Genomic DNA, 26,546 nt, shown 5'->3' on the forward strand with positions numbered 1-26,546 from the left:
CCCCGTCGGACGCCGCGCCAGAGCTCGCGCCGGGAGGGGAGGAGCGCGCAGCCCGCGCGCTGCAGGGCCGGGCGGAAAGTTTTTCCTGACGGAGTTTTGGCGGCGGCAGCGGCGGCGACGGCTGGAGTGGGCCATGGACGCGCTCAAGTCCGCGGGGCGGGCGCTGATCCGGAGCCCCAGCCTGGCCAAACAGAGCTTGGGGGGCGGCGGCCGGCACCGCAGTGAGTGTGCGCGCGTCCGCCGGGCCGGGCCGGGCCGGGGTCGGGCAGAGACGCTCGGGGCCTCAGCGGGCGCCCCGAGTGCGGCCAAGTTGGGCAGAGGCGGGGCCTGGCTGGCGCTCGGGTCCCTGCGTGGCCCTTCCCCGGCCCTGCGGGGCAGGAGCCGGCCGGGGTCAAGTTGTGCACCTACTCCCGGGCCGCTCGGTGCCGCTGCGAGGAGGGGCAGCGCTGGGGAAGGAGCCCGAGCTCGGCGTCCCCAGGTGCAGCCGGCATGGGGTGGGGTGCAGGTGGGGAGAAGAGGTCCCCGCCACCCGCGGCACCTCCAGCGCCGCTGTCCTGCCCAGCTAGGGGGTGGCAGGCGCTCGGCGTCGGTGCCTGGGAGAGGAGGAGCGGGCGCAGGGGCTTGGGAAGATGCCCCCGTCCCGCACCCCTGCGCCCCAGCCAGCTGCTGCGGCGGGCGGGAGCCCACTGGCCCGTTCCTCTGCCCCTTGCCCGACCCACGGCGCCAACTTTTGACTGCAGGTGTCCAAACACCCACCCAGGTGTTAGCCCGGAGTCGCAGATACGTTCTTGAAATTGGGAGCGAGGCCCCTCCTGGGGTGCTTCGTGAGGGCCCCACATCAGGCGATCTAGACCCCTACGTCCCTTCCTGTAGCCGAGTCCAGGCTGGCGTCCCGGCTATTTTTGAAACCTGTTTTTTCTCGCACCTTTCCCCTCGGACTTCCGAAGTCCCTTGGGCGCCCAGGCAAACGGCAGACTCGCCGCCACCTCTCCATGTGGCGTCTGGGAGGCTGGGAGGGGCCTCCCCCGGGCTCCTTTCTCTCCCCCTGTCTCTGGTGACGCTCAGGGAACTTGTTACCTGGCACCTTCCCCTGAAGCCTGAAGCCGCAGACCTGTGCAGGTCTCTCTGGTGGGGGAAGAGAGTGGCTTGCCCGGGGTCACACCTTCCTGCGGGTTTTGGAGTCAAAGCCCAGCACTGTTGCACACTGCCACCTCCCTGCCACCCACTTCGGGCCACAGCCTCTCCCCTCACCAGGAAACAACTGACAGTACGGCACTCCCTCACCCCAACCCCTCTTGGCCTTATAGGGCTCCGGCAGCTCAGCTCGAGCTCCCTGGTCCCTGGAGTGCCAGCGTGTCTGGGCCTAGAGGGCCCGCCTTGCTCCTCCTCAGGCCCCACTCTGCTCTTCAGCTGTGGCTGCCTCCAGCCGAGACTGGCATTGGCATTGGGAATGTGGGCTGGTGCCTGCTGGTGGGGTGGGCTCAGAGACCCATTAGGGCTGGGACACTAGGCCAGGGATGTACCGTTTATCAATACTGATTGCCTCCCAGAATAGCCCTTTAAAAACTGGCAAGGTTTGACCAGGACTTCTGAGAATGGCCATCTGTTCCAGTGGGAGAACCCTGCGGTTTTCTCCAGGAATGAGGGAGGGAGGGTGGTGGGGCAGCCCCTAGGGAAGTGGTTTTGAAGGAATGGGGGCTTGCAAGGGAAGGGAAGCTAGAAACATCTCTGAATCCGAGGATGGGGAAGAGGTAGCCACTTGGGATGGTGGAAGAGGATTTCTCTTGCTTGAGCAAGTCAGTTGTCCTTTCTGATCCTTGGTTTCCTCATCTGCAACATGGGGATAGAAACTCTTACCTGGCGGGAGTGTCAAGGAGATTATTGGTAATGATGCTCCCTCCTAACTGGTGGCTTTCTTGCCCCTGCTTCTCTGTCCTCTGCCTATCCTACAGACGCTGCCAGCATGATTAATACTGTGGTGAGACGGGCTTTGGGGGCCCAGAGCCTGTCTGCACCATTGGAGGAAAGGAGAGGAGCACCTCTCCCCCTCCAGGCCCCAGAAGCCCAGAGTGCTGTCCTGGAGCCTCTGGACCTAGAAGGAGGGCTGTGCGAGCCCCACCTGTCCCTCTTGATGAAGTCTCAATTTCCTCACCTGTAAATTGCAAATAACAGTAGTGCCTGTCTCCCAACTATTTGTGGGGATTAAATGAAATTGCGTTTGCCTGGCATAGAGAAAGAGTTTGACAAATGGTAACTACTACCTTTGTCACTATGTTTTACACTATGTTTCTGCTTCCATTCTCTCACTGACTCCTGTGAGGTGTCAGAGCAGGCCCATTTTAGAGGCAAAGGAACTGAGACTCAGGGCAGTGGAATCATTGGCCCCAGACACAGGCATCTAAGAGGCAGAGCTCCAGATTCCCCCAGCTCAGGGGTCTTACCAGTGTGCCTGGTGGACTCTGCCCTGGGAGGAGTTGGGAGCAGGCCCCACCCACCCCAGGTTGGGCTAGCAGCCCCTGATGGCAGTGGCCACAGGTTAGAGCGGGGGCCGTGGGGGATGTCGGGGTGGGAGTGCTAGGCCCACCTTGCTCAGGGTTGTGACCCAGCAGGGCCTTGGACCTGGTCCTGTGGTCGAGTTCTGAGGCCAAACTGAAGCCAGTGGAGTTAAGGTTAGGTTGACCCTTGCTCTCCACTGTGAGCTTCTTCCCCTCAAGGTCCTCACTAGAATTAGCATAAGCATTGCTTATTTGTGGAGAAACAAGCCCAGAGAAGGGCAGCGCCTTGTCTGAGGCCACACAGCAAAGCTGGTGCCCCAGGCTTCTTTCCACTCAGCCTCATGCCTGCAGTGGATTCCTGGCTGTCCTGACCTTGAAAGGGCTCTTTTCCTCTCCCACACACGGCTTTCCCATCCCCTTGGGAGCCATCAATATTCGATCTCAGTCCCTGGCCGGGCATTTTTCTTCCAGCTGCCTTGAAGAGTGGCTCACCTTGGCCCCTCAGCACCCTTTCCAGAGGTACTGGGATCACTCAGGCCCTCTGGCTCCTTTGTGGGTGGTGCTTACCCAAAGAGAAGGGGTGAAGAAATAGAAGGTGCAGGTTTCAGTAAAGCTAGTTCATGGTGGAAGGCAAGGGAGGGAGGATGTAATCATGTTTATTTGTGATATTTATAATAAAAGATATTACAAATGAATGTGGCCCAACACAAATTTATAAAATTATGAGGTTTTTTTGCTGTTTTGTTTTTAAGCTCATCAGCTATCGTTAGTATATTTTATGTGTGGCCCAAGACGATTCTTCCAATGTGGCCCAGGGAAGCTAAAAGATTGGACACCCAGCTTATAGTCCGGTGCATCACGACAAGGGGGTGGATCAGTGGTGTGGTTGCGGACACTGGTGGCAGGACAAACATAAAGCAGGGTAAGGAAGTGATAGGACAGCTTTGTTAGGCAGGATGGTGTCTTCATTTGGATACTTTGAGAGACAGGGATTGGAGTGCAAGTCATTTATTTGGGAAGAGATGGCAGGAAGTAATTGTTAGGACAAGTGAGAAGGAAGGGGAGTCCACAAAGTGAACATTATGTAAAGCAAATTACCGGCAGAGCGAGGTGGCTGGTAATCCCAGCATTTTGCGAGGCTGAGGCGGACGGACCACCTGAGGTCAGGAGTTGGAGATCAGCCTGGCCAACATGGTGAAACCCCATCTCTACTAAAAATGTAAAAATTAGTCTGGCACGGTGGCACAGGCCTATAATCCCAGCTACCCAGGAGACTGAGGCAGGAGAATCACTTGAACTTGGGAGGTGGAGGTTGCAGTGAGCCAGGATTGCGCCACTGCACACCAACCTGAGTGACAGAGTGAGACTTCATCTCAAATAAATAAATAAGCAAGCAAGCAAATTACCACAGGGACTCCTGGAACCTAACCCTGTGCTGGGAACTGTAGGAGGCAGTGGAGAATGTGCTCTTCAGGAGTGTTCTACCTGAGGGGCAGTTCCCTGCAGCCCAATGCAGAGGACTGCTGGGGATAGGAGGCCTTCATTCCCCAGTCTGTGCCAGCCACAGCATCTCCAGCAGGCAGAGTGGCAGGTGCTGGCAGTCAGGTGACAACATGGAAATGGTGTACAGAGGGCATAAGGGTGGCCACTGACAGCACCAGGGAAGGCCTCTCTGAGAAGGTGACTTGATACACACCTGTGAATCCCAGGAGGGAGGAATCTGGGAAGAGCGTTCCAGCCAACATTCCCGAACAGCAGGTGCAGGGAATGTTGAACTAGAGCCTGAGACTGCTTCTTACTGGTCTGGGTGCTGTATGAGGGGCATGTGGCTTGAAGGAGTCACAGGTCACCCACTGCTCACTGAGGGTCAGATACTCTTTTTGAGCAGCCCTGCAGGGCTCTGCCTGACCCCACCCAGGGGCTTGGGCTGCAGGAGGCAGGTGTGTACCGGAGTCCCAATGCTGTCAATCATGAGCCATGGTCCAACTCTGAGCTTCTTGAGCTGTGAAATGGGCACACTGATCTATCCTTCACTCTTTTCTCAATATGAGAATGGCCATGGACAAAAGCTCTTTGGACTTGACCATTGGTAATGACAGTAGCTCACACTTGTGATACTTGGTATGTACCAGACAAGGTTCTAAGCTCACCTTGGGTGTGAACTCAGTTCATCCTCAAGACAACCCCATGAGGTGGATACTCTTGTTTTGTTTTGTTTTTTTTTAGATGGAGTCTCCCTCTGTCACCAAGGCTGGAGGGCAGTGGTGCGATCTTGGCTCACTGCAGCCTCCGCCTCCCCTGTTCAAGTGATTCTCTTGCCTCAGGCTCCCAAGTAGCTGGGATTACAGGTGCTTGCCACTGCACGCAACTGATTTTTTTATATTTTTAGTAGAAATAGGGTTTCACCATATTGGCCAGGCTGGTTTTGAACTCACTTCAAGTGATCACCCGCTTTGGCCTCTCAAAGTGCTAGGATTACAGATGTGAGCCACTGTGCCCAGCCAAGGTGGATACTCTTATTGTCCCCATTATTTATTTATTTGAGACAGGGTCTCACTCTGTTGCCCAGGCTGGAATGCAGTGACATGATTATAGCTCACTGCAGCCTTGACCTCCTGGGCTCAAGGGATCCTCCTGGGTAGCTAGGACTACAGGTGTACACTGCTACACCCAGCTATTATTTGTAAAGATGAAGTCTTACCATGTTGTTGAGGCTTGTCTTGAACTCCAGGCCTCAAACAGTCCTTCCTCAGCCTCCTAGAGTGCTGGAATTACAGGCATGAGCCACTGTGCCTGTCTTGTTCCTGTTTTAAAGTTAGGACACTAAGGTCCAGGGAGGTTCAGTGACTATGAACTCCAGAGCCCATATCATATTTTTCTCTTACTGTGTAACTAGGTACTTAGGAAATGGTAGCTACTACAGTTATCATTTTAAAAATTATTTTTGGCCAGGCGCTGTGGCTCACGCCTGTAATCCCAACACTTTGGGAGGCCGAGGTTGGTGGATCACGAGATCAGGAGTTTGAGACCAGCCTGACCAATAAGGTGAAACCCCATCTCTACTAAAAATTTTTAAAAAATTAGTTGGGCATGGTGGCATGCGCCTGTAATCCCAGCTACTCAGGAGGCTGAGGCAGGAGAATTGCTTGCTTGGGAGGTGGAGGTTGCAGTGAGCTGAGATGGTGCCACTGCACTCCAGCCTGGGCAATGGAGTGAGACTCCATCTCAAAAAAAAAAATTATTTCCTTTTGATGTCAATTTCAACAGCTTTGACTTCTGAAATTTTCCTAGTACTTTTCACACCCAGAAACTTCTGATGCTGCTCCTGCGGGGCTGAACCCATTTGTCAGATAGAATTGCAGTCCAGAGAAGCAGCCACACTGCGGGTCAGGGCAGAGCTTGAGCCCCCTTCTGAGATTTGTCACTCTGTGGCCTCTGAGGCCACCTCCCCACCAGGCTGGAGGAGGCTAGATGGCAGAGCCCCAGTCAGAATCTCCCCCTGGCCCCTGGGTTTGGCTGCAGCTCTGATGTTGCAGACACACCAGCCAGGCTGGGTCTCTGGGAGCAGCAGAAGGGGCACAGGGGCATTCAGCCCAGCTCTGACTCCTTGGTGGCTCGAGGGGGCCTTAATGAGGAAAGAGCGTGCATTCACAGCTGTAATTTAGACCAGGCATATGGTCTGTCCCCAGCTAACTCCGGCAGCATGTCATCTGTAAAATTGCAACGTTAAAATAGTGCAGTCATTACCCACCACAGGGCCAAAAATAACTAGGGCCGGAACAGGGCTGTGCACTCAGGCCTGTATTTGACCGGGGGCCTCTGGGAGTACCTCCTGAAGCCTTGGGCTCCTCCTGGGAAGAAGGCCTCTGGCTGTGGCTGCTGAGTGGGGCGGGTATGGCCCTGAGCCCTACAAGTCAGCCTTGACTGAGAGCTCCCAGGTGCTGGTTTCTTGGCAAGGGTGTGGGCACTAGGGCCTTACATCTAGTGAAGAGATGAATCGTGTGCACAGACCACAGGAGGGAAGTGGCCTCTTAGAGGGAAAGGGGCATCTCAGTGGGGCCTGGGAACATGGGGGACAAAGGAGAAACAGGACCAGACTGGACGCCACATTGTGCCAGAGTACACCTCCCTGCCAGGTCCTGGGGAAGCAGACATGAATGGCAGGTTCTTTTAGGGAAAGTCACGTGCGGGCAGTGCGTGGTGTGGCTATGGGAGGAAGAAGAGATTTGCACTCAAGAAAGGCACTAGCAGCCTGCCCACAGGAGGGATGAGGCCCTATTGGAAGGTGTACTGACCACCTACCATGAGCCTGCCCCTCTGCTAAAGACACTTTATTTTTTTATCTCATTCTATAAACTTATGCAAGGATCAAAACAGCCCCCAGGAGTCAGACCTGTTTCTCCCATTTTAAAGATGAGAAAACTGAGACTCAGGGAAGGTAATGAACTCACTCAAGATCACTCAGGCATGAAACATCAGAGCTGATATTTTAGGATTAAGTTCCATGCTGTTAACCATGAAGCTATGTTGCCTCAAAGGAGGCTTCTTGGAAGAGGCTGGATGTGTGGGGTTTGAGCAAGTGAAGAAAGGAGGGCATTTAGGATGGAGGGAACTACTTGAGCAAAGGCACAGACGTTAGAAAGTAAATGTCACATTATGATACAGAAGCTTTGCATGGTTAGAGCTTCTGGGGGTGCGGGTATGAAGGGATATTGTGGAAGAAGAGACGGGGAAACTTAAAATTCCCTCACAGTCACTGGTCATTGTGGAACTTGCCTATAGTGGACTGGTCGGGGTGAGGAGTGTCCCTATGACTTGCCATGTGTCATTGCACAGGTCCCATCCCTGTCTGAGCTTCCAGTTGTATCATCTGTCAACTGAGGGGCTTGAGCTGAGGGCCTAAGGCTGATGAGTGGCAACCAGTCTGTAAGGACGCAGTTAGAGGAGGAGAAGGGTCAAGCCAGGCAAGGAGGAATGCAGAAAAATGCCAAACATTTCAGAGGCCAGGGAGGACTAGGGAATGTTTTGACAGCAAAGAGATCACCACTGACCTTGGCAGGCTTTGGCTCTTTGGAATGGAGGGAGCGGAAGTGGCTTTGGAAAGGGGCCGGGGAAGGGCTGAACCAGAGGAAATGGGAGAATGGGGACGTGAAAATGGGGGTTGGAGAGGGAGAGTGGAGAATGTTTGCCAGAGGTAGGAATGGATAATGAGATGTTCAAGCGTTGATCAATTAGTATTGCCTGCCTGGGGCCTTATGCTGAGAAACGATCAGAGGGAAGTAGAGCTGCAATTGATTATCAATGTCTGCTAAGGGCATGGGCCATAGGCACAGTAGTACTTCTGTCCTTGCTTACATGGGTCTCAGGTTGAAAGTGGTAGTCTGGGTATCTTAGCCTACAGAGGGGAAGCCTTAGATATTAGGAATACCTAATTCCAGGTGAGAGGAAATGCCTCTGGCTCCAAAAACCTGATCTTTGCTACAATTAAGGTAGTTTGCTGCATGTTAAGGTAGTATGGTCTCATGGTCAGGAATGTGGGCTTTAGAGTCAGTCCTTTGAGCCTCAGTTTCCTCTCTGCAAAATGGGAATGAAAGAATGCCTGCTTGCAAGGTGGCTGTGAGGTGATATTAATAGCTACAGCTTTATTATCATTGCACATTTGTTAAATGAAAGCTCTGTTTTTCCCTGATGATGGTACTGTTATTCTGAGCTTGAGAGCAGTGTCTGTGTCTGAGTTGCTCCAGGGCCCCATCACTCAACCCAGAACTGGGGACACCTCAGGGACTTTCAGATTCTTTTGGAGGATCAAATGGGCTTGTGGTTGATGGGACAGAGGATGAGGTCATATTTTGTGTTTGTCTGTCAATGGCTTTGGGGTCATCTCAGTGGGGGCCCAGCCTTATGTTGGGGTGGAGGCCCAGGGATGAGGGCTAGGGCTGGGGGGGCAGTGGGCCTGGGGCCAGAGCCGGGGTTGGAGTTGTCCTCATCATTTCTTCCTTGAGCGAGTATTGAGTGCTAGCTGCATGCCGGGTTCTGGACGACCAGTCAGTAAGTCCCTGCTCACCTGATCTCAAGGCATGAGGGGAACTGGGTATACCTGTAAGTTCCTGTAGAACGCTCCCCAGCCCTGACACCTGCACCCTCTTTCAGATGAAGAAATGGCCTCAGAGAGGGACAGTGGCTTGCTCAAGGCAAATCCAGAGAAATGTGGGTGTACAAGGCTCCGTTTGGCTGTGGAGAGGCGTAGGGCTCTAGGAGAGGCGCTGAGAGGGCCAGGAGGGATCCAGAATGAGTAGGGGACCTGGTGATGCCACCTGGACTCAGACTTTTGCTCTTGACAGAGCCAGAACTCCAGAGCCAGACTGAGCCTTGTAGTAGGGGCCCACAGCCCTGCCAGAGCCTCAGTTGCCCTGGATACCTAAACTTTCTTCCTGTGGGTTTTCAATCGGAGCCAGGGAGGAAGGCCCCAGGAGGAGGCAGGGAGGGCCCAGGACATCTCCCAGCCCCTCCCTGGGGGAAGGTCTAGGGAAGCTGGCCCTGGCCTCGTCTCTGGTGGCCCCTGAACCTGATTCCTGACTGGATTCTGTTCTGTCCTTAACAAGATTGTGTGTGAGGCTAAAGAGCAGTTTTCTTTCTCATCTGTAAAACGGTGCAGTCATAACAAACACCTCCTACAAGTGCAGCATCTGTGAGGGGATGATAGGGGACAGGCAGGGGCCCTGGCAGGTGGGAGTGCGGTGTGTTCATTCATCCTTGTGAACTTATCCTCGGAAGGATCCCTGGAGACTTCTCCTCCTGTGCTAGCCCCATTGCTTCCCAGCTGAGTGACATGGTGCCTCTGGGCCTCAGCTCCTTCAGAGGAGCTGGGAATGGTCAGAAACCGCCAAAGCAGCCCTCACTTCCCCTCATGCCCATTTGCCTCTGCAGGACCCTCACCCACGTCGTGGGCCGCTCTTTCCACATGTCTCTCCTGGTCCATTTGCCCACCCAGTGAGCCAGGCTCATTCTCTCATTTCCTGACATTCATGTGGTTAGTGCTTTTAGAGGACCCTCCATGTGGACCCTGCTCTGCGCCATTGCCACGGCCCAGAGAGGTGGGCAGTGTTAGTCCCAAAGAGGAGAGGGGGCTTCCCCAGGACCATGCAGTGGGTGGGAAGCAGAGTGGGTCTTCAACCTTCCCAGATTTGGGAAATCACCTCCCCCTCTCCCCACTGACCCTTACCCTACCCTGCTCTCCCTGGGCTACTGTCTCCTTCCTGGCCTCCCGCATGCCCCTATTGGTCTCTACAGATGCACACAGGGAGCAAAGCAGTGCAGGCTGTGGCTGTGGGAACCACTCAGGGTTTAAGTCTGACTCATTGTATGTGGTCTTCATCTCATGACTTTGCCTCCCTGAGCCTCAGTCTCCTAATCTGTAGAATGGGGATAACCACTACCTCACAGGATTGCATTAAGGATTCAGTTAGAAATGGTATGATTTGCCCTCAGCAAGTGTTAGCATTAAAGTAAAGAGTTAGGGCTGTGGGCTTGAAAATTGGGCTTGAAACGTGGCTCTTGCACTTCTTGGCTCTGTGGACTTGGTTATGTGATTTAGCCTCCATGGCCTCCGTGTGTTTGTCAATGGGTTTGATAAAAGAGTGGACCTCATAAAAGAGTGACAGTAGGCTGGGCGTGGTGGCTCACACCTGTAGTCCCAGCACTTTGGGAGGCTGAGGTGGGCAGATCACTTGAGGTCAGGAATTTGAGACCATCTATTTGGGAGGTGGAGGCTGGAGAATCGCTTAAACCTGGGAGGCAGAGGTTGATGTGAGCTGAGATTACACCACTGCACTCCAGCCTGAGCGACTGTGAAACTCAGTTCCCGCCAAAAAAAGTGACAGTAGTGGTGGGAGAGACCCCCATCCCCTGCTAGGGGTTTCCTGGGAAAGAAGACTGGTGAGAGCTGTTGCTGGTGGTGGGCCCTGAGCTGCAGGGTCTGAGAGCCTACCCTGTCCTGCCCCAGAGCTGCCTGAGAACTGGACAGACACTCGGGAGACGCTGCTGGAGGGGATGCTGTTCAGCCTCAAGTACCTGGGCATGACGCTGGTGGAGCAGCCCAAGGGCGAGGAGCTGTCTGCAGCTGCCATCAAGAGGATCGTGGCTACAGTGAGCACTCCAGTCAGGAAGGGTGGGGGAACCAGAGACCAAGGCCCAGCTTCTTCCCGGATGCCCCTCGTCCTAGCTTGTTTCTCCAATTGAGTGTGTCTGAGCCTGGCCCTGCCCTTGAGTCTCCTTCCATCCAGCTTTGGGGCCTTGGCAGAGGGGAACCACTGGACTTGCAAGGTCATGGTCAGTGGCTTCCCTCCAGCCATTATGGCCTCTTCCGGCCTCCCTATCCCCAGCTCAGGCTCCCTACCTATGCATTGGTGACTTATCAGTGCCGGGAAGGGTGGGGAGGTTGCTTTCCCTTGATTACCTGCCCAATGGCCTGAGAGACAGCATAGCCCATCAGAGAGCAGATTGCCCCCTCCCTAAGCTCTGAGCAAGCATGGGGCTTTTAAATCCACTTCGCTTGGTGGCCTCGGACCCCTCAGCTCGCTGGATGGAACAGAGTCCCCAGGAGTCATCCCGCTGGGTTGTGATAACTCACTTGGTGCTGAGCCTGCTGTCCCTCCTAGCTGTGTGACCTTGGGCAAGTCCCTTAGCCTCTCTGAGTCCATCTCCTCCTGGGGAGAAGGAAGATGACTACAGATCCATGGTGCCTGACAGATAGCTGGTGCTCAGGGAGCAGCAGATGCTGCTCCTGTTTCTGTTGCAAGAGAGCACTGGCCGAGTTGTCTTCCCCATGCCACTGCCAGTTGCCTAAGCTGAGGTGGGCCCCGTGTCTGGGTCTGAGGAGCAGCAAGGTGCAGGCCACAAAGGTGGGTCTCAAGTGAGGCCAGCAGGCTCCTCTGACTCCTGTCTGTCTCCAAGGCTAAGGCCAGTGGGAAGAAGCTGCAGAAGGTGACTCTGAAGGTGTCGCCACGGGGGATTATCCTGACGGACAACCTCACCAACCAGCTCATTGAGAACGTGTCTATTTACAGGTATGCTCAGCATGGGGTTGGCCCATCCATTCTGCTGCTTGGGGCAGTGGGTAGAAAAGGGCTTTGCCACTTCCTACCTGGGTGACCTTGGAGCCTCAGTTTCCTCGTCCGTAAAATGGGGATGGGAACAGATCCGGCTGCACAGCATTGTTAGAAAGCACTGAGTGTACAGCACCTGGCTCACGATGAGCACTTGGTTAAGTGGCAGCTGCTGCTTTTATCATCACCAGTTGGAGAAGACAGCTGAGCCAGCCCTCCCCCAACCCCAGCATGCTGCTGAGTCAGGCTTGGAGCAAAGAACTGCAGAGTCACTGCCTTTTCTTTCTGCTGTGAATGCAGTGACTCGGCTCTAGGTATCTGGCCAGGCATTCTGGGGAGGCCCCAGCCAGAGTCCAAGGCCAGAGTGTAGATGGTCTTTCTGGTCGGTCCTCTGGTCAGCTCTTGGAGCCTCAGGCTATCCCCACTTCTCTCTTGGCTGGTCTGTTGTAGCTTTTCAGAACGGAAAGGGACAGCTCAGGTCCATTTTACAGATGGAGAAGCTGAGGCCCAGAGAGGGAATTGCCTAAGCCTACACAGTGAGGTGTAGTGGCTGAACTGGAACTAGGATGCCCTGCTGGAGCCCTGTCCAGCAGGCTACCGTCTGCCAGGCATCCCTCCATCCTCGTGCTTTGTCTCCAAGCAGATGGCTCAGCCTGCTGGTGCACAGGCCAGTAGGGTCGATAGATATGTGTTGTGGGGGCCCGGCTGATGTCTTCCTCTCACCAACCTGATTGTATCTGCCTTCCTTTAGTCAACAATTTTCAAATACCTATTCTGCCAGCATCTGTGCCAGATGAGGACTCTGATCCTGCTCATGCCCTCAAGGAGCTTCCACTCTAGTTGGGAATAGTGGGGAGGAAACAGGAGATAGAGCATGGTATTTTCCAAGAAGGCAAGGAAAGGTCTGTCTGGAGAAATCCAGGAAGGCTTCCTAGGGGAGGTGGCACCTTGCTGGGGCTTGAAGAATAACAGGATCTGGTTTATTGATACCAAGGACCCAGTAGCATTTAGAGCAGGAAGGTGGACCCCCTGGGATGGAGAAGAGGTAGGCAGGGACCTGGCACCTTCAGGCTCTGCCCCCTGGGGTGTCAATGCCTGTGACTGAAGCTGGGGCCACATGGTTGAGGGGTGAGTCTATGGCATTCCTGTCCCACCTCTGGGCTGCCAGCCCCTCCCCTGATCGAGACTCTGAGGCTGACTGGAGGCAACGAGAAGGGACCAGACAAGTGAAGGAGGGTGGGAGGCCAAGGGCTTGGGTAGCCCCAAGGTTACAGATGGCAACTGGGGGCAGAGAGGGTATTCTATACAGAGGGAGTTGCTGTGTGTCTCCTCCCAGGCCCACTGGGGCTCCTTGTTGGGTCCTCTTCACACACACACCCCATCCCTACTTCCAGCTCTTCTACCCCTGGCCACAGCTCCAGAACTTGCAAATGGTCCCAGTCACCCTGAGAGAGATGGACCTGGATCTCACCTGACCTCTGGGCAAGGGCATGGATTGGAGGGTAGGGGGGATGGGAGAGGCCAGGTGAAGGGCATCAGTGAGCAGGGCAGTGTCCTGTTTTCTGCTCCCCCTTCCAGTCAGTTGGCATGTAGCCTGCAGAGGCAGCATGGCAACCTTGGCCTCTGAGCTCAGGTCCTAACTCTGCCACCACTTCTGTGGGCTCAGGTCTTTAGCCTCAGGTTTTTCATCTGAAAAGTGTGGATAGTAATAGAACCCATCTCAGAGGGTAGCTTTGAGAATTACATGAGGTGAGATCTAGAAAACTCTTGGCACATTGCCTGGTATGTGGTAAGGGTTTAGCTATTACTCTTTTGGGGTGTGGCTCGGTGTGGGATGGGAGGGAGAGGGGAAAGTGCCCTGCTTCCAGTCTTTACCCCAGTCCTTCCTGCCTGCCTGGTGTGTGTACCTCCTGCACAGATGGCCCAGATGCCCGGCCTAGAGGCCAAGGCTGGATTCCCAGAGTCTGCCCTGGTGGAGTGGGGACAGCAGGTTCTCTGCAGTTCAGGGGAGCTGCCCCGCAGGGCATCCCACATGTGCTCAGGCCCCCGTGCCAGGTCCGGTGATAGCTCTCCCTTGCCTTTCAGGATCTCCTATTGCACAGCAGACAAGATACACGACAAGGTGTTTGCATACATTGCCCAGAGCCAGCACAACGAGAGCCTTGAGTGCCACGCCTTCCTCTGCACCAAGCGGAAGATGGTCAGTGGGGAGGGCCAGGGCTGGGGCAGGCTCCAGTGGCCTTGGCAGACCTGCTTGTTGGGGGTGCCGTCTGGTGTGGGGGGCAGGACCCAAAGGTGACCATCACTTAAGAAGAGGGTGAAATCTGTGGGAATCCCAAGTGGGTGCTAAGAGCTAAGGGGTGCAGTGGTGGGGCTGCAGGCAGGCAGGCAACCCTCCGGTCAGACTGGTGTGGGCAGTGGTTAGCCCGTGTCCCCAGTGCATGCCTGGGCCCCTTTCTCTCTATAACGTTGTTGGGTTGAGGTTGTTTTGGATCTCCTGTCTTTAATATGGTCTGTGGGTACAGGGCCTTGTAGGGATTGGTCCTTGGACATGGGAGATTGGGGATCTGGGGTGGCAAGGGCCCTCAGGGGACCAGGCTTGCTGTGACTGGAGTGTGGAGGGCAGTGGCTGTCTCTCGGTGCCGCCTGTGTGTCCATTCCAGTGCTAGGCTTCCAGGTCTTTTCTTCAGTCCTCACAGCTCTGCAAGGTGGGAACTGTTACTCTCTCCATTGTTTTTTTTTTCTTCTTCTTTTTAATGTTTAATGAGGAAACAGACTGTCAGAGGCCAGCTGTCTTGCTTAGGATAACCCAGCTAGCCAGGGGTAGAGTGAGTGTTTAAACCCACGTTCCTTCCCCTCCCTGTGTGACTGGGGAGCTCAGAGTTCTTGGTCTCATTTCCAGGACACCTCCCTGATCACATCTAGCTGGGATGAGTGGGAACCTTGGTGGTCATTGGGCATTTGTCCTGTATTTGGGGGCAAGGAGTGGAGTGGGTCAACCTTTGGCACTGCAGCTTTTGTTTCTGAGACCCCCAGGATCTGAGCATTCTCCCTAGAAGGTGGTTCCTGACATCCATTGATTTAGTACTGGCACCTGTTTACCTCTGTTAACAGCTGAGATCCCTAGTCCCCAAGCCCTATAGCCCTTGGAACCTAGGAGACAAGATCCCCTTCCCTCCCCTGTCATCAAAGGATGTGTCAGGTACATCATAGTCTTTGTGGCCCCCACGCTTCCTGCTGTGCATCAGGGCACACTTCAGATTATATGTAAGTTTTCTCTTGCTGTTGTAACAAATGATTGCAAACCTAATGGCTTAAAACGACACAAATTTATTCTCTTATGGAGAAGAAAAATGTATTGTGTGACAGAGGTAGGTCAGGAGTCTAAACTAGGTCGGCAGGATTGTGTTTTTTTCTGGAGGCTCTAGAGGAGAATCCATTTCCTTACCTTTTCTACCTCCTGGAGACCAACTACCTGCATTTCTGGGTTCATGGGCCTGTCCTCATCTTCCGAGCCAGCAATGTAGCGTCTTCTAGTCTCCTGCTTTCGTCGTCACATTGCTATTTTAAACTCTGACTCTCCTACCCGCCTCAGCGCTCCTTGTGATGACATTTGGATACACTGAGTAATCTGGGATAATCCCCATTGCCAGATCCTTACCTCACTCACTGTGCAAAGCCTGCTTGCTGTGTGCTGTGCAAGGCATCACTCACAGGTCTCAGGGATTAGGATGTGGACATCTTGGGAGCAGACACACGATTCAGCCCACCACAGGTGTCATGGAAGAGGCACTGAGGAGGAGACAGTCCAGTGGTCTGATCCTGGCTGATGTGTTGTGTTGCCTTGGAGAAGATCTTGGCCTTCTCTGGGCTGTTTGCCTCTCAGCAGAATGAGGTTGCCTCCGTGACCTCCAGGGTTGTTCTGAAAGGCCCCAGGTTCTTTTGAACACTTTGTTTCTTTCCTGCAGACTCAGTGTCGCCAGCCACTTGCCCAGGGCCTCGTGAGGTCCCAGGGCTTCAAGTGGCATCTCCTGTGAGTTCCCACAGATGTGACTCGTGGCTTTGTCTTTTAGGAGGCCACACAGACTTGAAAACACAGCTCATTATATCCCCATTGTTCATGTCTTTCTCCCTGCTGACCAGGGAAGACCCTGGGCAGGGACAGCTGGCCCTGGGTGGGAGGGCCCTTCCAAGGTGCAGAGGCTTCCTCTGGGATGGGGGGTCTGGGAATAAGAGAGAGGTGCGGTCCCAGCCCAGCTGTGACAAGGGAGACCTGGCTTGTGGCCAGAGGACTGCAGACAGACTTGAGCGAAATCAGCCTACCCTCAGGCCATGAGGTCAGCTACCAAGGAAAACAGAGCCAGACCTGGCAGCGACAAGAGGCCCTGCCAGACACCCAAACTCTTCATCTTTCTTAGTGTGTTCTTCTCTGTGGTTGGGTTGATGGCTGACCCTTTGCTACCTGGCCTCCCTGCTTCAATAGGCCCTTAAGAGTCCTCGCCAAGGCAGCCCAGCCCAGCACGGTGTAAATACATCACCTGCTGCCTCAGGGTCTTAGCCCAACCCGGGCTGAGAGTGTGTTGATGGCCTCATCATGTTGGAATCCTAGATTCTCGAGCTGAGTGGAAATGTTCTTGGGGGAGACAGGAGATAGAATGGCTGCCTCAGCCTCTGGACCTGCTGGCAGCTCTGCCACAGATGTTGGGCACCATTTATCCTGGCCTGAGCCATAAAGAAAACATCCAAGGCGGTAGCGAACAGCCCGGATTCAGTACCTGGAACCCAGGGGGCTTGGTTCTGGGGTATAAATTAGTAAATCTCACTGGAGGGTCAGTGTGACTTCCCTGAGACAGAGACACCTTGAATGGGGCTTTGAAGGCTGAGGAGGCAGGAGGAGTTTGCCAGGCCGAGAGAAGGAGGCGGGTGGTGGGCGGGGAGTGCACACCAGCACAGGATTAACATACGTGCGGGCACAAAATGAAATGGTTCCCCTGCGGTGGGTGGTGAGGCGGCTTCTGTTTGCAGCCAGCCTTGAATCGGGCTGTTGAGGGCCTTGAGTCAGGATGTTGACAAAACCTCACTCATTGTGGCTGGGGGCCCCCACATCCCTATTCTTCCTGGCCTGGCTGCCTGAATGAGTTCATGACCCGTTCAAGTTAGAGGAGAAGGGCTCCTTTCTACATCACCCACCAGTTAGCTCAACTCTGGGGCAGTACAGCCACCCCGAGTCTCCCCTCCCTGGTCCTGCTGGGCACAGCCAGGATAGGGTTTCTACAAGGAATCTCTTCCATCTGCCCAACCAGGAGGCCTCTGGGCTCCAAATCGAAGGTGGAGGAGCTCAGGGTCGCCGTGCAGGTGCCGGGCCTGGGCTGATGATAAGCAAAGTGCTACCCCCAGTTTCACCCAGCAGCGCAGGGCCGGGCTGCTCTCTCTCCCACAACCATCGGCATCCTGGAGTGATCCTTATGCAAGGTTATGCTTCTGGGGCAGCAGGGCTGTTGGGGGGCACGTGACTGTCTTGGTCTGAGTTTCTGGCCCCTTTTGAGCCATGAGCAGCCCGGTTCCTGGGAACAAGGAACATGAAAAACTGGACAAGGTAGCATCTAGTCAGGATAATAAGGCAGACCCGCAGGCCAGAGCAGTCAGGAGGGCGGGCACCCCACCTGGGCAGGCCCAAGCAGTCCCTCCACCCAATGCTGGTGCTCGGATTCCTGCAGCCGCCCCAGGAAGCAGGGCCCCACCCCTCTCCCAGTCCCTGTCCAGCCTGGGCTTGCAGCCACCTGCACACACATCCACATCTTAGGTTGTATTCAGTTTAACTTACAGCTTGGGACTTTGGGGCAAAAGGGTAGGAATGTATGCAAATGAACAAGCAGATTTATGCAAAGGCAGTCTAAGCTTGTGTCCCCAGATTTCCAGCAGCCTTAAATAATGGCGTTTTCATATCCCTGCCGCATTGAGTGACCAGCCCTTGCTTGGGTGGATAGTGATCTGACTTGGGCTGGTAATTAGCCCATATTTTTAGTTCATGGGCAATTCTCAATGGTAACTGGGTCTATTAAACTTGATTCAGACATGACAGCTTAAATTGTAAACAGCTGCGAAGAGTTTCATACTTAATTACCATATTTAAGTTTTGTCATAAAGTGCCTGTACTTCCATCAGAAATGTAAATGATGGAGACATTCAAATGAGGTTTTATACTTTGTGACGTTTAATTGGCACGGATCAGTCAGCTTGTTTAGGAATTTTAAATATTTTTTTTAAAAGGAGTTTTAAAGGCAGTGGTCACAGGTTCATTTCTTAATTAAATTGAGTTGTCTGGGAGAGGGAAGTGATCGGGGCTGAGGCTGGTGAGGCCTGAACTTCTTGTGCTCTCGAAAGAGGCTGGTGCTTTCTTCTCTTAGCCAGGTCTTCAGAAGGAAGCTAGATGTTTCCGGCTATAGCTACGAACTCTGGGACTTCCACTCCCAGAAGCCGAGCTGATTAACCCTGGACAGGAATGGCTGAGAGAGAAAGATGTTGAGATGAATATGGGCTGGGGATAGGTCCTGGCTGGAATGAGGCCTGCCCCTCAGACAAGTGTCATTCACCCAGCATTGCTGCCACCTCTGGGAGGCTTTGTGCAGGGATGTTCAGACTGATTCTTGCTTTTAGGGTGCACATAGCTGGGGGGAACACAGGCATGGGAGCCAGTGACACTTTCATATACATGGTGCTAGAGGGAGGTGGGTGGGGCTAGAGGAGTCTGGGGCTGGTCACAGGAGAGGTGGTGACATCTGAGTTGGGTTTGAAGGGGTGGGTGGGAGTTCCCCTGGGGTGAAGGGCCAAGGTGTGGCCCTTCCTTACTGGTGGGTTATAGCACTAAATAGTTTTGGTGTCCGAGCATTCATTGACATCTTGCTCCTGTCTAGAAATTGACAAGCCTTCTATTCTCTTCGTGGGATCCAGTTATAAACCCCAGCCTAGTTGCAACTGGAACCTAACTTTTACCTGTCTGGCTGTGGCTTATCTGGGGCAATGGCTGGGCCCTTCCAATTCTGACTTTTCTGTTCTCCAATTCCAAGGGCTAAGTCCACAGGTAATTAGGGAGGGCTTCTTGGAGGAAGTAAGCCTCACAGTTCATTGAATTTAGGGAAGCCCAAAGGGGAAGGAAAAAAAGGAGAGGTGAACAGCCTTTGCAGGCAGGGGCCCTAGAGTGAGGGTGAGAACTTTGGTGGGGCCAGAGATGGTGAAGATGGGGCTCCCCCTGCCTTTGCGTGTATGTGGGCTTATTACACCCCAGGTTGCTTTGGAGCTCTGGGAAGAGCCAGGACCCTGCTCTGCCCAGCAGGCATTCCAGACCTGGGATGGAGCTGCAGAAGCTGCAGAGAGGGAGCCAGGGGGCCAGGCCTGGGGTCCCTGGCCCTCCAGTGCAGACTTGCTCTGCCCTGGCTGACGCTGCACCCTCCCCACCCCCACTTCCTGTTTTCAGGCACAGGCTGTCACCCTCACCGTAGCCCAAGCCTTCAAAGTCGCCTTTGAGTTTTGGCAGGTGTCCAAAGAAGGTGAGACTTTGCATCTACCTTGTGGGTGTGGTGGGAGGTGGGGAGGCAGATAAAAGCCCTGAGGTCAGGTCTGGACTGACTTCCAGCCTCATCACCCACCTGGCTTGTGATTGTGAGCAGGTCCCTTCACCGTTCCGAGTCTCGGTTTTCCCATCTGAAAAATGGGAACAGCCATCTCCCTACCCAAGATCCTTGTGAGGATTAACTGACATCTGAAAGGTTTCTTTCCTTCCGGCTGGAAACCTAAAACTGCCCCCTGAGACTGGCCACAGCTAATCACCCCCAGCCCAGTGATTGCTGGGGACGGAGTGCTGGGGTCTCAGACTCCAACGTGTTATGCCTTGGTCCTGCAGAGAAAGAGAAGAGGGACAAAGCCGGCCAAGAGGGAGGGGACATCCTGGCAGCCCGCCGAGACTGCACCGCCCCCTTGAAGAGCTGTGAGTCCTGATGGGGAAAGGGGGTGTTGGGTCTGTGTGTCACCCAGGGGGTTCTGCTCCTGCCTGGGCTGGGACAGCCTCTTGGGTTTTCACTTTTGTTTTGTTAAATAAATAATACACATTCATTACAGGTCAATTAGAAAATGTAGATAAGGGGAAGAAATCATTTATTTTGGTGCATTTTCTTCTAGATATGTTCCTATGCAAATATATAAATATATGTCTGCCTTTCTATATTTTTAACATACTATTGTGTGGTCACTTAAGAAAACTTAACTATTGTGAATACAAAAGTTTCAGTCTAAGCCATTAGTTGAGGGCAGGTTCTCACTCTGTGGGCAGTTGTGCAGCTGCTGTGGGGAGGTGCCAGGGCCAGGCTCTGCTGGGAGGCCTGGGCAAGGCCACATCCTAGGGGAGGGTCAGGGCCAGTATAGCCCAGGAAGGGCCAGGAAGGAAGAGCTGATCTCCCACTGACACACCTGACCGGATCCCTCACAGCGGTCGCCACTGGGAACCTGCTGGATTTAGAGGAGACGGCTAAGGCCCCACTGTCCACAGTCAGCGCCAACACCAGCAACATGGACGAGGCGCCACGGCTGCAAACCTTGAGTGGCAGCAGTGTTGTCTGGGTGAGTGATTTTGTGGCCAGCAGATCAGTAATCCTCAGCCTGACCTCTGGGCAAGCCTGAGGCTGCTCCAGGCCCTGGCACCCATGACTTGTGGGCCTCTGGGAGGACCAGACGCAGCCCGGCAGTGCCCAGGCCCAGGATGGGGGATGAACAATGTCCCTTTTGAACCTGAGGCTGTGTCCCCAATAGGCTTGGCTCCCAGCACAGCTGTCTCCTCACAATGCCTAGCCTCTTGGCCTGAGCATCCACGGCTCTGCCCACCACAAGACCAGCCAAAGGCGCCCTTGTTCCTGGTATTGCAGAACCCGCTCCTGACACTCCTCCCCCTCAGCCGTCTGAATGAGGAGCCAGAGACTTGGGCAGTCACCAGCTTGGTCCCTGACCCCCTCAGGGACTCAGGGCAAGCCCCCTGACCTCTCTGTCTCACCTTTTTCATTTCAGTGAGGGTGATGACCTCAGCCAACAGAATCTCCCCGAGGAACCCAACATTTAATTTTGATTTTTCATTTGGAAATAATTTCAGACTGTGTTACAACAGTAGTACAAAGAATTCCTGTTCATTCTTCATCCAGTTTCCCCAGTTGTTAACATCTTGCAAACCACATTACAGTGGTCAGAATCAGGAAACAAACATGATACCATGCCATTGTATTATCTATGAACTTACACATTTCTCCAGGGGTCCCTCCAGTGTCCGGTTTCTGGCCCAGGATCCGTTGCAGAGTCACGTTAACTTGTCATCTCTTTAATTTTTAAAAATCTGGCTAGTGGGGGATCCCCAGGTGTCCCTCGAGCCTGTTCTCTGCTGTTCGGGAACCACCCTTGCCACTTGCCCATCCTCACCAGGAGGCCAGGGTGGGACCTCACCCATCGCTTTTCCACTGAGACTGTGGGATTCCTGCCATCACTTATCCCTCATGAGCTTGGAATTTTGGCTTGGCTTTTGGAAGTAAGTGAAGGCAAGAAAACCTCCTTCCCCACCCTCTTCCTTTTGGAATTTGAAAGCCATGGGAGTCATCAGGTCCAGCTCTCTCCTCTTACGGAAGGACAAGCTGAGTTTCTTCCCCCGCCCCATGTACTACCCCAAGCTGAGTTTCAAAGAGGAGCAGTGACTTGCTCAAGGTCTCAGGGCAGGTAGTGGTGGAGCAGGGCATTGAACCCACCTGGATCTCCAGACGCCCTAGGATGTACCCTTTCTCCTTTCTCCTCTCCCACATTTCCAGCTTTGGGTCCTTGGGCTGAGATGCTGACAATGCACCCAGGCAGGAGGCCTGTCTGAGCCTGTGCCTCCAGGCGCCCACCTGAGCTTGTGTCCTGAGTCCCTGTAGCTTATACTCAGGGCTGGGATAAGTCCCGGCTGTGAATGTGGGCTCCCCTACTCAGAGTTCTTATCTCCTGATTTGTTTTCCCCAAGGAGCTGGATGATGGCCTGGATGAAGCGTTTTCGAGGTAATGTGAGCTTCCTGTGCTGGGTGGGGGACCTGGTATGTGTGGGCAGGTCCTGCTACCCTTCCCTCCGCCCTGCCTGAGAACACAGCCACTCAGACCTCTTCCAGAGCAGCAGTCCCCATTCCATCACCCCAGTGCCTCCAGGGGCAGGGAGCTCACTGTCTGGGAAGGAAACCCCTTCCAGTGTTGGCCAGAGTTGTTAGAAAGTTCTTACAGTTGAGTCAGAAACTGTTCCTGGTGGCTGCTCTGCTGCAGTCTGAGCTGAGTGGAACACACTGCAGCTCAAGTTGATTTCTTCTGCCTGGCGTAGCCTTCAAAGATGGGCTGCTTTTGCAGGAGTTGCTCCCTCCAGAGGACTGCATGTATGAAAGGGGGAAGGGAGAATGTGCTTCATGAAGCCCCTGGAGTGTTCCACAGCAGGGAGGGTCAGGCGCAGTGAGGAGTGTTTTGGTAAAGCCTGAGGGTGGTGACATTTCCCTGTTTTCCTGGGGGCCATCCTGTGGCCCCCTTCAGCTTGGGGACATGCCACTAAGAAGGCTGTGGCTGAAGAGAGGCCTGGGCAGCTCAGGGTTCCGAGCCGTGGGCCCCAGTCCTCAGGCCTCACTTTCTCTGAGACCCTCCGCAGCCTCCTGCAGCCTTCCCACACCAGGGGCGTTGTTTGGGGTTGGGGTCAGCAATTTTTGGTCCAGTGGGTGGAGGGAGTCAGGGTCTTTGCCCTTTCTCCTCCTTCCTCCTCCTCACCTCCTTTTTGCCAGGGACTGTTGGAAACCCCTTGGTCCAGCCCAGGGCGAGGGTGGCACCTTCCCTGCCTCACTGGCTGACTACAACCCCTGTCTGAAAAAAATCTTTCCTTTGCTTTTTTCCTCAGTATCTTGAGCATCGTGTGCTCTTTATTAAACAATTTTGAAAATCAGCAGAGCATTGAACAGAAAGTAACACCATCCCATAATCCCATAGCCCAGAGTTCTGGGCTTAATTCATGCTAATCCTATACATATACATTATTTTGCATTGATCTGCTCATCGTATTTGCATTTTGGGATCCTGATTTTTCACTTAACAGCCACGTGTCAGAAGCACTGCTCTAGGCTGTTAAAACCTCCTCGTAAACACCTCTTCCACTGACTGCCTAACATTCTCTTAAGGCAGGCCCCTATAATTTACTTGACTCTCCCCTGTTCTTTTGGACATGTAGGTTGTCTCCCTTTGTAAATTTATTTTTTGAACAGCATGGTGTTGACACAGTTACAGCCAAAGAATCTTCCATTCCCTCCCATGGCTTGGCCCCCCACTGCCCCGCCACTCCCTTTACCAGCACTGCCCCTTCTCCTCTTTCCTGGGCATGACCTGAGCTGGGGCATACTGTGGGTGCTGTGGCCTCTCACGGGGGTCAGTGCAATGCTGGCTGCCCTTCACTTTTCTGACCTGCTTGACTCTCAAGGGGCGGTGCTTTGATCTGAGGCTCCTCCGCCTCTCCTGCTTCTTGGGCCCCGTGCCCTGCGGTTCCCTACTCATGCCCTCTTGCATCTGACCCTGGAGCCGGCCAGGCTGGGCAGGCTCCTGGGACTCTCCACCCCTTGCCCAGGCTGTCGGCTCACCCAGCTCTGCCTTCCAGGCTTGCCCAGTCTCGGACGAACCCTCAGGTCCTGGACACTGGCCTGACAGCCCAGGACATCCATTACGCCCAGTGCCTCTCACCTGTCGACTGGGACAAGCCTGACAGCAGCGGCACCGAGCAGGATGACCTCTTCAGCTTCTGAGGGCCCGGGGCCTGCCGGACACAAGCGGCCCTGACACGTGACGGACCAAAGCCACCTGCTGCGGGGGAGCTGGCTCCGAGACCCGCCCGCCACCTCTCCCAGCCCTCAGCACTGTCAGCCTGAAGATCAGAGCTGTAGCCAGTCAGGCAGGGGAGAGATTTTTTTTAAGCCCTGCTCTTTCTCTGAGAACCGAAAGATGCCTTGAATATTTATTCAGTGACTTCTGGCTGATGCTCGGAAGCCAGTCTGTGTCAGGCACGTCTCCTGCTGCGTGACGTGTGCAGTGCTGTAATCGGCTCCTGGAGCAAGCTCTGCCCTGGCCGCGGGTGTCAGGACTGTGACCAAAGCATTCCTAGCCCCTTCTCTCTTTCTAAGGACCCGATTTTCCCTGGGGCATCCTGCTTCGGATTTCAGTGATTTTTTTCCCCCAAGCACAGGAGAGCACCCACAGCCTCAGGAGAGGACTGTGTTCTCTTGTTCTCCTTCCTCAGGGCCCAGCAGGCGGGGCTTGAGCCCTGGACCCCAGACTCTTAGAGACTGAGGTACAGCTCCTGACCAAAGACAGTACAGCTTGGCACTTTAAAGCATTCACAGCATGTGTGGCCCTAAGGGCTCCTCCATGGTGCTGCATTGAATGGAGCTTTCCTTCTGCCCTTCCTCCAGGAGAAGGGGCCTAAGCCCCCAGGGATGATCTCCACCTGTGATGGAACCAGTGTAACTGGCTGCTCTCTGCTCCCAGGGACTGAGGAGGGTAGGGGGGATCATCAAGGGCCGGCCCCTCCCTGCCTTCTCCCCCTCCATGCAAGGCTGTGCCCCTCTTCTGCTGTCTGTGTGAGTATCTCTGCGCCCCGCCTCTCCGTACTTCCTGGGATGATGTGTGAAACCTGACACCTCAATTTATTTGGAAATATTTTGTGACCACTTTACGGATGAGAAAATTGAGGCCTCAAGCGTGGAAGGGGTAGAGTGAAGAGTAGAACCCAGGTCTGATACCAAAGCTGCTTTCTTCTCTGCCTCCGCCTCACACAACTCACATCTCCTTTTCTTCTAGCTTTGTTGTCCTCCCAGGAACCAAAAAACCCCAGCTATTTTCTGACCAAAATGTGTTTCATAACAACCATCTGGTGCCTTTCCACACAGAACTGGCAGAAGCCTCGTGTCCTGCTAGCTGTCTCTCTTGTTGATTTCCGTGAAAATACAAGTGTTTGAAGTGTGCTAATTCCGAGGGTGAAACAAAATCCAACTTTGTCAGAATCACGCTGTTTTCTTTCCTGACACTGTGACCCTGGGTCGGGACATACCAGCAGCAGTCTGTCTTTAGAATCTCTTTCCTTCCTCCCCTTCTGCCCCCGTGGGGCTCCCACATCCTGAAAGCCAGGAAAGCCTGGAGCATCTTTTCCATCCCAGGTGCCTCCCAGTGGCCAGCGTGTTGGAGCAAGTTTCATTAGCCCCAGGGAATACACAGCCTCCCTTAGAACTTCCTTATTTAACTAAGCATTGGAATCAGACACGAGACGGAGGTGCCTGAGGGTGGGGTGGGATTCGTAGGGTCTTTATCAGAATCTGAGGGTAACTTCCTTAGCCCAACTCTAGCCACCTCCTTGGCATCAGCCTCTGTGTTTGTCAGAAGGTGACATGGGCGAGGCCTGACATGGGCCTGCCTTGGCATGAGGCTGGCCAGGGGTCCTGAGAGGCGCTACTCTGTGAGAGCCACACTGGCCTTTGCCTCCATTTCTGGTTGACTGACTGGCTGTGTGCCTCCTGTGTGTCTGTAGATAACTCTTGCTGTGCTTTATTTGTGAAAGTTTAATGAGGAAAAAACAAACAATAAATGTTCTCTTTTTGAAACTCATTGAAGCTGCACTCATCAGATGGAGCAGACAGTTGGCAGCGTCCAACGGCTCCTGACCTTTAGGGATGGGAGCAGCAGTGACCACAGACTGGGTGGGGCCACATGCCCAGGGGCAGCGGGGCAGGGTACCCTACTGAGAGCAGGGTAGGGGTGATGGTCCTTAGGTTCCCGGGGTTGAAGGCCCAGTGGGCCTCCTTTTCACCCAGCGACTGGGTGTGTGTGTGATGAGGTCACCTCTGGATGACTCACAGAGGCCACACCAGGAATCTGGTCTCTCGGCTGAACCTTCTGAGCCTGGGCAGGGGCCTGGCCTGGGGCTGTGAGTCCCCTGTGGTGCGCATGGGGTTGTGTACGTGGTCTACGTGGGCGTTTTCCCCAGGCAGAATCTCCATTATTTCCATCACTTTTTGGATCTGCAGCACATCTTCATTCCATAGGCTTGCCCCAGGCTGAACGTGGGCTGGGCCTGGGTCATGGTACTGGGGACATCGGTGCAGGCATGGCCCAGATAGACTCAGGGTGTGTGGTTTCAGTGTGTTGGGGGTGGTGCGAAGTATTTCAGTGACTTGGGAGACCCAAGGTCTAGCCCTAGCTCTGCCACTTGGAGGCTGTGACACTGGATCAGTCACCTCTTGAGCCTTGGTTTTCCCATCTGTGAAAAGGGTGCAATGACCTCCCCCCTTTTTACCACCTCGGTTTTGTGTGACTCAGTGGTGACCATCATCACATTGTTGGCAGAACACTTGTGCACTCAGGGGTTATCTCAGAGCCAAAGGCAAAAAATACTTTTAAGAAGGAAAAGAAATTGTTAGCAACCAGTGTTAACTGAGCTCTTACTGCGTGCCAAGGGCTATGCTAAGCTCTGTGCCATACTGAAACAGTCGTGTTGAGCCCCAGAAGTCATTAGATGGCATTAGCTCCCATTACTGCTGAGGACACCAGGGCTGGGAGAGGAAGGCCCCTGTGCTTCAGTGCTGGGCAGGGCCACAGCCAAGCCTTCAACCTGTGTGGCCCTCACCCCACCATGTCCTGGCTTCCCAGGAGCCCAGTCTGGCCATGCTGCCCTAGGACTCCTGTTGACCTGCGCGGTGACCTTCACAGAACGGTCTTCAGGTTCTTTCAGCTACTCTCTGGGGACTCCCCAGGCTTCTGCCCCTCAGCTGCAGCTTGTGGGGGTCCCCTTGGGCATGTATCTCTTTATCCCTTTTAAATGGTGGTATCTTAAGTGTCCAGAACCCAGAGGCAGAGCCTTTATCTCAGCATCAGGCTGACT

The 26,546-nt window shown here is 54.2% G+C and overlaps 1 protein-coding gene across 2 annotated transcripts; it reads left to right on the top strand.

The window, feature by feature from the left end:
• The first annotated feature begins 20 nt into the window (after nucleotides 1-20).
• On the top strand, nucleotides 21-25,273 carry LDLRAP1 (low density lipoprotein receptor adaptor protein 1). Of its 2 annotated transcripts, none has more exons than XM_017534618.1 (9): nucleotides 21-221; nucleotides 10,498-10,640; nucleotides 11,448-11,560; nucleotides 13,685-13,799; nucleotides 19,074-19,146; nucleotides 19,500-19,583; nucleotides 20,082-20,212; nucleotides 21,627-21,661; nucleotides 23,277-25,273. In XM_017534618.1, the coding sequence occupies exons 1-9, from the start codon at nucleotides 134-136 to the stop codon at nucleotides 23,419-23,421; spliced, it is 927 nt and encodes a 308-aa protein (XP_017390107.1). In that variant the 5' UTR covers nucleotides 21-133; the 3' UTR covers nucleotides 23,422-25,273. The 2 variants fall into 2 exon arrangements, with proteins under 2 accessions (XP_017390107.1, XP_017390108.1); XM_017534619.1 differs by having other exon boundaries at nucleotides 20,085-20,212.
• Nucleotides 25,274-26,546: the final 1,273 nt, after the last annotated feature.

Source organism: Cebus imitator, unplaced genomic scaffold (genome assembly GCF_001604975.1).
Source record: "Cebus imitator isolate Cc_AM_T3 unplaced genomic scaffold, Cebus_imitator-1.0 Scaffold87, whole genome shotgun sequence".
Lineage (NCBI taxonomy): Eukaryota > Metazoa > Chordata > Mammalia > Primates > Cebidae > Cebus > Cebus imitator.